Raw genomic sequence first — 10,231 nt, forward strand, 5'->3', positions numbered from 1 at the left:
CTACATATTGTTGGAATGATGATTGTAAGAAGAGTCTGGAGATTCTAAAGGAAAAGATGGCATCCGCCCCTATTTTGGTTTTCCCAAAATGGGACATTGAATTCCATGTACATGTTGATGCGTCGTGTATTGCACTGGGCACTGTACTCACGCAGGAAGGAGCGGAAGGCATTGATCACCTGATTGTGTTCACAAGTTGACAATTATCTAAAGCAGAAAAGAGCTACTCCACTATTGAGCGTGAGGGGTTGGCGATGGTATACGCGCTCCAGAAATACCACCACTATCTACTCGGTGGGCACTTTAAAATGTATACCAATCACTCCGCGTTGAAATACCTGGTGAACAAGCCTATGTTGGGGGGGCACATTTGTAGATGGTTGTTACTGTTTCAAGAATATGATTTTGAGGTCATCGTAAAGCCAGGACACCTAAACGCAGGCCCAGATCACCTGTCCCGAATTGAGAATGGTGAGGAGCCAACAAATTTGGAGGAAGGACTACCTGATGCATAGCTCTATGCAGTGTGCATCATGGATGGCCACTTCGAGGATATAATCCACTTCTTAACCATAGGGACCGCGCCACAGGGGTATTCAGTTCAGCAGAAGAAAGAATTGGTGGTACGTGCGGCGGATTTTACTATTATCGTGGGGCACCTCTACAAAATGGGAAATGATGAAATATTATGACGATATGTACTTGAATTTGAATGAGGATAGATCCTCATAGAATCACATGGGGGGGTTGCAGGAGTACATCATGCCGGACGGGTGACAACACATAAGATTCTTCATGTCGGACTATGGTGGCCAACCCTTCATCAAGACTCAAAAGTGTACTGTTGGGCCTGTGACGTATGTCAACAGACTGGGAAACCATCGCAAAGGGATGAGATGCCACTCAATCCACAGATGATGCTGCAGCCATTCGAAAAATGGGCCATAGACTTTGTGGGGCCTATCACCCCTCAAGGGAAAACAGGTGCGCGCTATATCATCACTGCAATATAATATTTAACTAGATGGGCAGAAGCATAGCCAGTTAAGGACTACACGGCTGCTACAACTGTGAAATTTTTATTTGACAACGTCTTGACATGGTTTGGATGCCCAAAAATTCTAATGAGTGACCGCGGAACACACTTCCTAAATGAAACTATCAGCGCACTTACTGAAGAATTCCAGGTGTATCATCAGCAAAGCACGTTGTACCATATGCAAGTGAATGGGACCGTAGAAGCATTCAACAAGATTTTGGAGACTGCATTAACCAAAGTATGTAACACATAGCAAACCGATTGGGATTTACCCATACCTGCCATGTTATGGGCATATAGAACCACATGGAAAAAATTGATAGGGCAAACACCGTTCAGGTTCGTCTACGGCACGAAAGCCATCATGCCAATGGAATACGTTATACCCAGTTTGTGGATAGCAGTGATGACAAGCATGGCCAACCGTGAAGCCTGGGAAGAGAGGCTCACACAAATAGAAGAACTAGAGGATGAACAATTTTTGGCAAGCTTCCATCAGCAGGTACAGAAACAGTGCGAGAAATCTTGGCATGATCGCCACATCAAGTTGCGCACATTCAAATTCAATGATTTTGTATTACTGTATGATAGCAAGCTCGAGAAATTCTCTGAAAAACTCCAAATACGTTGGTTGGGACCATGTGTAGTCAAACAGGTCACAGATGGTGGTGCAATCCAGCTCGGCAAGCTTAATGGAGAGCCCTTCTGAGGAAAGGTAAATGGCAGTCACCTGAAGCTCTACACAAGTGGGTTGGCTGCCTGACTAACCGACCAAAGTATAGTCTTAGCACTTGAAGTAGTTGAAAGAAGGCGCAGGACTATAAACGAGTCTGGAGGAAAGCTACGTGGAAACAGGGTTCCGTGTAAGAAGCGTTTATTACAAGAATCACGGTCGCACATAGAGGGTTGTGCTGCTGCGCAGAAAGGTGGGAAAGTGACCATTGAGGTCACTGTTCATGACAAGATGGTCAATCTGAGGCAACAAGGAGTGGACGACAGGCATTTAAGACATGAATTCAGTACTAGATTTGAAACGATCTCTAGTACGTATCGCATTAATGAACCAGAAAAGGAGGGAATGGTTGAATTTGAATATTGGCTAGCTTATAAATCATATCTGGTTGTCTACCGAACAAACCACGACACTATGAGAATTAAGTTATTGAGTTACCTGATAGATATGGACCCGTCCAACTTCGATGATTTGTAGAACCTTTGGGACAGCGTAATGCCGATGGCCGAAGTCACTGTGTCGAGCTCAACACCAGTGGTAAGAGACATACCGCAAATTCCTAGATAGATAGCAGGACTGGTCTGGATATCGTCGTGAAACCTATGGTTGGGTAAGCGATCTATGAAAGATAAGGGCGAGATGGTGAATCTTAGGATATCGTGGACAAGTGCAACCCTGGGCTACGTGCCTATGATGAACCTTGAATATTGGGACCTCGCAGACAGCAACATCTCTCTTGCAAAAATGCAACAAAAGTTGCAGCAGATATTGATTAAATGGGACTAGAGATTGCAAACTTGTTGCACTTGCACAAAGAGTTCATCGCTTTGGCATCTCAGCTAGAGCTAAAATCCTATGAGGAGCCACTTTGTGTTAACCGAGCAGAGCAGAATGAGCATCTTCGATTAGGCAAACTAGTAGGGGATATGGAGCAGTAGCTTGGAGAAGTGTTGCAAGAAGCAAGGATGGAACAACGAAGCGCAGTATGTCACTCACAGGGATGGTGAACTGTGAAGCCTTGGCAACGTGTCTCGCCACACTGATGAGTGAATCGGCACGAGTCACAATGATTGTGTTGGGGGCCTGTTGGGCAGCAGATCCCCCGCGTAACGGTTTTGGGGCTTTAAGCCCACATTTTTGGGTATTGTATTATAGAATCTCCGCAAAGTGCGCAAAGCACGAACTGTAATGGGTCAAGTCTAAGTGTAGTCCGCCCTAAAATATTATAAATTAATTTAGAAGGTGTCATCCTACCCATGATCCGCGGACCATGGGAATGTATAAATAAGAGCAAGGGTCTAAGTGTAAGGAGGTAGCTTTTTGGTAATATAAGTAATATGGGTGTCTGAACATGATAGTAGATCTGAGTCTATAAGTGCAAGTTTGGGTTGTAATAGGAGATAGAGGCTCCATAGCTGAGTGCGCAGAGGCTTGGTTAGAGTCTGGAGTTCTGTGTGCAGACCCCTGTAGTTGTGTGCACAGGGCAGGAAGTGGATTGTAACCGGATAAAGGCATTAATAAAGATAAGTTGATTTTGAAATATCATGTATCTATTCTATATTCTGGTTTATGCATCTGTTCCTGATTTACGATTACGCACATGTTTGTTAATGTTAAATAATAACTGAAGTAACTATACTTTCGTAAGTAACAAAATATTTATAATAATACTAAGAATAGAAAAGGGTAAATCACATTCATGCTTGACTAAGGTAGTTTCTTCGAGGAAGATAGTTGTGCGGAAGCAACACAGCGCGTAGGATCACTCCGTGCAAACCTAGACCACATCAAGACATCCCTAGGGTGTGGAAACCTGGTTCCAACACCCTCCCATACTACCTCGAGTGAGACTTAGGTCCGCACTCCACAGACTGTTGCTGAAAGGGCCGGTAGTGTCAGGATTTTTTTGGCTAAACATTTCTGAACCTGGGTCAGGCCCCATTAAGCCAACACCTGTGCATACCAACAGTCCGATGGGCCTATAAGGCCATGCATAAGAACCTGGGCATGAGAATGATTCTGAAGATGACAAGCAGAGTCGAGGCTGTGGCATTGTAAATGAATCCTCACACAATAACTCCCATAATTGTGACAGCGCGCGAGGACCAGAGTGAAGATATTATGCAGCTGCACGAGGATGAACATATGCAGATTCAAGAAGCCATTCAGCAAGGGAGCCTTGAGCTTGGTGAACTCAAAGAAGATCAGGTATGATTGAGGAAGAAAAGCATGCTAATGGACGTGAATATCAGAAAACTGGAAACCAAAATCGCGCAAGCATTACGCATCGATAGAAGGACAGGAAAATGTATGGGCAACCCTATCACTGCACTAGAAGATCGTCACTGAGAATTTCTGGCTATACTACCATGGCTGCAACCGCACCTTATCAGATAAAGTAACCAGCAGAGCCCACCACATAAGGAATAACACAAGGTGCTGACTGGCGTGAGGGTAACTAAGGAAGGATCGTGGACCAGGTTGGAAGGTGACTTGAAGCCTCGCACCGACTTTACGACCACTTGACTATCCGTAGGAAGCACAGTCTTAGTGCTCCAAGAAGTTGAAAGAGAGCGCAAGACTATAAAAGGGTCTGTATGGGAGATGCATGAGACGGAGGTTGCGCGTAGGATCGGGATGACACAAGGGTTGCAAAAGCACATAGGGTGTTGCGCTGCTGCGTGGGTAGGCTAGGAAGTGACCGTTGGTATCACTGTTCATGACATGATGTCCAATTTAAGGCAACAAGGTGCGGAAGGTGTGGATCACCTGATTTCATTTGCAAGTCGGTGACTGTCTAAAGGCGAAAAGAACTACTCTACTACTGAGCACGAAGGGTTGGAAATGGTATACGTGCTCTAGAAATACCACTCAGAGAATGGTACTAGAACCTGACATCAACCTAGAGAAGTCAGATGCAAATGATTCAGAAGTAGAAATGGAGTAGATCTAGCGAACGATAGAGCAGTGTGTTGAGTATGGAGCATGATTGTTTAGAGGTCTCTGTTTCAGCCGTATGTATACCCCAGGAAGTTTGTACACCCCTTCATGCGGGGGGGTGCGGGGGGCACTTGTCGCCCCCGCGGGGTTCCAAGGGGGCTGATCCACCCCGGTTGGGCGGTCCAAGGATAGCGCCCTCGAAGCTAAAAATAGATGTAAAATTGCCTTGTAAAAGTATAGTAATTTCTAGTCAATCTGGGCCATTCATTAGGCAGATGATCTGACGGTAGAACTTATGTTTAGTTTAGGGTTCTTTGGCCCTAGAACGCAACCCCTCTCTTTGTATGAGGGCATTGTATTTGAGGCTATGTAATAGATGTGTATTCTCCAAGTGAGAAGCAGAGAGGTGAGACTGTGAGAGAAAACAGAGGATATTACAGCGGATTTGTTGTAGGTTGTGTCTCTTCATTTTGCTGGATAATAGAAAGGAAGGACTGGCTGTTCAGGGTGGACATAACCCAAAATGGTTGAACCACGTATATCTGTGTCTCTCTTGTTTTATGTGTTTTCTGTGTTTATATTTCTGCAATATTTTATGTGTTCCATTGCTCCGTAATATATAATTTTCTAACACAGTGCGCTGCGGACTTGCACACAGCACAAACACAGTTGGATGGACTTCGTACAAAGATCGCCGCACCAGTAGAGTGACTTGGGATGAGTCACGATGATTGTGTTGGGGGCCTGTTGGGTAGTGGATCGCCCCATAGTATGTTTTTGGGGCTTGAAGCCCGAATTTTGGTCAAGTGCAATGTAAAGACCCCATGAAATGTAGGTGCGGAGAGTGAGAGTCTAGGTTTGTCCACCCTAAAATAATGTAATTTAATGTATGGTATGTTAGCCTACCCATGGTCCGCTGACCATGGGATTTTATAAATAGAGCGAGGCTCTAAGTGTAAAGGAATTTTTTGTTTTGGGAACAAATATGTTCGTTTGGATGATGAATTAGCTCTCAGTCTGTAAGTCCGAGTCTTGGGTTGTAGTAGTAGGAAGAGGCTCTACAACTGAGTGTGTAGAGGCCTCATAGAGTCCACAGCTGTTTGTGCAGACCCCCGCAGCTGAGTGCGCAGGGTAGAGTTGGGATTGTACTTGGACAGAGAATTAATAAAAGATAAGTTGATTCTGAAGTATTGTGCATTTATGCTTCTGTTATATTTATGCATTTCTTTATAGTTTTATGATTGCCACACTTGTTATGAATGTTGAATGATTAATGAGAATATTGGGTTCACACAATTAAGTTAAGATCTATAATAATAGCACAGTAAGGATAAATGATCTAGACAACACCTCTTTGTGCTCTTTATAGAGCTGTGCGGAAGCAGTCGCACAAGTTGCGAAGGACAGATGGTTGCGCGGAGCAACGCAAGTGTGCAGGTTCAGTTCGCGAACTTCCTAGACTTCATCAAGACATCCCTAGGGTGTGGAAACCTAGTTCCATCACCCTCCCATACTACCTCAGGTGAGACCTCAGTCCGTGCACCGCAGACTGTTGTCGAAAGGGCCGGTAGTTTCAGGATTTGTTTGGCTAAATCACCTCTGAACCTAAGTCAGGCCCCAACAAGCCAAAAGTACCAAGGAGTTCTTCTCATTTGTATCATTCAAGATTTGTTCATTTATTTGATGTAAGGGAGGTTTATCCTTTGAAGAGGCCTAGTTTTAAGTTGTTGATCTATTTTTTCTTCTATTTTTATGACTTAGCTACATAACGTTTCCAATCATAGCTTTGGATTCTAGGGTTTCACTTCTTCAAATAGGTCATCTGGGAATTTTCACTATAACATTTTTCCTGGAAGGCTTTAGAAGATTAAATTTTGACACGTGGAGATAAATTCTTGGTGAACATCATGTAAAAATTTCAGATCCTTTTTCACTATATTTTTGGATATATGTTCCAAATAAGTTAGGGTTTCAGCATGCTCTAGAATTCTATCTCAAACAAGTGTTCTGTGGAAAATATTCATAACTTTATCCTCGTGTATAGGATTTCAATTTTGTAAAAGGGAAATGAAATTGCATAGACTTTAGTTTCTCATAAATTAATTGAAGGGACAAAGGTTAAAATAGTGACACGTGGCATCCCGTATAAGTTCAATCTATTGATCCAATCCATAATGAAGCCATCTTGGGAAAATTACCATAACGTTATCTTGAAGAATCCAATCTTCGTCTAAATGGTGGGGTTGGAAAGAGGACATAGAGGGCTAGCACATAATCAAATTTCAAACTTTGGAGGTCTGAAATCAAATTGATACAATAGTTTCAAAGTCACCCTTATCAAGAAGCTCAAAATCAAGTTTTTAAAAGGTGTGTATTTTTAAATTTGCATAACTTTTGTTTAAAAAATTAGTTTGAAGCTATTCAAAATGTGTAGTGAGGCACATATATAATTATTTGGTTCCAGTATGCCTCACAACAAAAGAAATGGATACACCAAGTAAGCCAACATAAAGCACTACTATGATGCATGAAAAAGAGAAATAAATGCAACATTGTATATCAAAATTAGGGGACCAGGTGCCACGGATTTCACTCTCAAAAAGAGCAACAAAAAATGAATTGGATGGCTTAAAAGAAAACATGAAAGGTTTAAAGGATGGTGTAAAAGAAAACATGAAACATTTAAAGGATGGTTTAAAACCAAGCATGGGAGTTCTTGGAGTAGACATGGACATGATGAATGTCACGTTGGAAGAGTTGATAAAGTTGTTGCAAGAAAGGATTCCTAGTGGTGACAAGGTACTCCATGAAAATTGTGATGAGGACAAAAATAATATGAATTATGATTTTATAGACTCCATTTTTTGGTCTAATACCCACCGCATTCCAAAGATCGACATGAGAAAGTTTTTTTGGCAAGGATCCAGTAACATGGATATTACAGATGGAGAAATTCTTTGATTTATATTATGTGCCACACACACAAAAGGTATGCATTGAATATTTCTATTTGGAAACCAACTATTTTTTGCGATATTGATGGTTTTTTCTCGTAAATCAATTTTCACTTGGACAATTGTTATGGAGGAATTGATAGAAAATTATGAGGATAAAAAGAGAAATACCTTCTTTAACCAATTGATAAATCTCAAACAAAAGGGTTCCATGGCGAAGAACATTGAGGACTTCAAAAGATTGAATATCAAGGTAATTGATATTCTAGAGGATCATATGATTGATGTCTTCATAGAGACTTTAAAAAATAACATCCAACATGAGGTTCACCTTTGTGATCCTAATTCATTGGAAAATTCATATTGGGTGGAAAGAAAAGTTGAAAGCACAATTATGGCAACAATGAGTTCCACCACTCACAACTATAAATATGGAAGTGTTGTTGCTCCTAGCCTCCCCCAACCTACAAGGTTGAAACCATAATAATTGGAGGTAAAAAGAGAAAAAGTCCTTTGTTGCAATTGTGATATAAAATACACTAAAGGTCATAAGTGTGCGGAGACTAAATTATTTTACATAGATTGATAAGAGGAGGAAGAAAAGGAACAAGAAACATCAAAATAAGAGGATATACATGAGGAACTAACCCTAGAGAAAGAAGAATTGAATATGAAAATATTATGTAATGCATTGGCAAGAATTACCACTAATTAAACTCTCAGGATAAAAGGATATTATATCAAGAAGAAAGAAGCAATATTTTTGATTGATGTATCTAGTACCCATAGTTTTATTTATTGTATGGTAGCCAAGGAATTGAATTACTTTCTATATCTAGAACTAGAGTGTCAAGTGATGGTTTAAAATGGAGGAACTTTAAATTGCTCATGGAAGTGCCATAATATCAAGGTAACCATGGGGGAATATATATTGAATAGTCTAATGTTTTCCATTCAAATGGGTGGTGTTGATGTTGTATTAGAAGTCCAATGGATTATCTGGGAAGGAAAATAAATTGAATTAGGGGGTATCATACAGAAAACAAGGAAGATAATAATCTCTAATGGCATCAAAAATATTTTTAATAAAGGACAATAAGGTGTAATCTCACTTATGCGTAATTGATTTTCAAACATCGAAATTATCCATTTCTCCAAATCTCTAAAGAGCCTTGGACAACCATTCCATGGTATTTTAGACTCCCAAAGATTTACCACCTATTCATGATCATGATCATGCTATTCACTTGATTCCAGGAAGTTTTCCACCAAACATTAGAACTTACATATATCCTTGTGCCCAAATGAGTGAAATTGAATGTATGGTGGTAGAAATGCAAGAGGTAGGTATAATTAAACCTAGCCAAAATTATTTCTCTTCTCTAGTACTATTGGTACATAAGAAGGATGGATCATGGTGTGGGTGTCTAGATTATAGAGAGTTAAATAAGCTCAATATTAAAGATAAATTTCACATTCCTATCATGGATCAATTATTGGATGAACTACATGGATAAATTTACTTCAACAAGTTGGATATTTGTTCTAGATATCATTAAATTAAAATTAAGATGCAAGACATTCCAAAAACAACATTTAGAACTAATGAAGGTCATTATGAACTTTTGGTCATGGATTTTCGCCTTAGTAATGCACCTTCCACATCTCAAGGTTTGATGAATTTTGGTATCAAACCCTTTCTTAGAAAAAATGTGTTATATTTTTTGATGATATACTAATCTACAACAAGCCTTGGAAAGATCATGTTCAACATGTTAACAAGGTACTTAAACTATCATAGGTGAAACACTTGCATGAAAATCACTCCAAATGTTAATTTGAGGTATAGGAGGTGGAATATTTGGGTCATATTGTATTTCATGAGGGTGTTAAGGTAGACCCTAAAAAACTTAAATCTATCAAGGAATTGAAAATCCCCACAACCCTAAATCATCTTCGAGGATTTCTTAGGATAACAGGGTATTATGGCAAGTTTGTTAAGAATCATGGGCAAATAACATCACCTCTTGTTGAAGAATGTAACAAGGTTCGTTCTTCATAAATTATATTTGAGTCATAATGAAATGTATATATCAAAAGAAGAAAAATAATTTTTTATTATGATTAATATGGCTTAATAAAGCATGGTTTTCATGCTTGGGTCATCATGTTTTAGATTAAAGTCCCCATTGTGGACTTCTAAGATTATACTGAGTAATTAGAGTCATTTTCCATTAAAAGATACCTTCTTTGGCTTTTGAATCATGTAAAAAGATTTATTATTAATTCAAAATAGTTATTTGTCACCTCCACACCAATTCGGCCTCAAGGATATCAAGTCAACCTCAAATAAGGTAATTCGACCTCACGAAAAGACTATATATTGGAGAAATTTGATTCATTTGGAGGACGCTCATTCACACAAGTTCAATTTACAGGAAGAGGAAGCTAAAAAGTGTGAAGTTGGAAAAGAAGGAGGAGAATTGCAAGGAAGGTCCAGATCAAAGTTTTGGGAAACATGTGTGCACTTTATAGGAAGATCGAAGTCTCTATTACTGCATTGAA

At 40.1% G+C, this 10,231-nt stretch overlaps 1 protein-coding gene across 1 annotated transcript; it reads left to right on the top strand.

Annotated features, from left to right (window-relative positions):
- The first annotated feature begins 1,322 nt into the window (after positions 1-1,322).
- LOC149202990 (uncharacterized) lies at positions 1,323-1,748 on the top strand. The gene has a single exon (XM_089401743.1). It carries the CDS (start codon positions 1,323-1,325, stop codon positions 1,746-1,748), a length of 426 nt encoding a protein of 141 aa, XP_089257869.1.
- Positions 1,749-10,231: the final 8,483 nt, after the last annotated feature.

Source organism: Pinus tabuliformis, chromosome 2_1 (assembly GCF_031772625.1).
Source record: "Pinus tabuliformis cultivar Carrire ecotype Pingquan chromosome 2_1, CPIR1, whole genome shotgun sequence".
In the NCBI taxonomy this organism is placed as follows: domain Eukaryota; kingdom Viridiplantae; phylum Streptophyta; class Pinopsida; order Pinales; family Pinaceae; genus Pinus; species Pinus tabuliformis.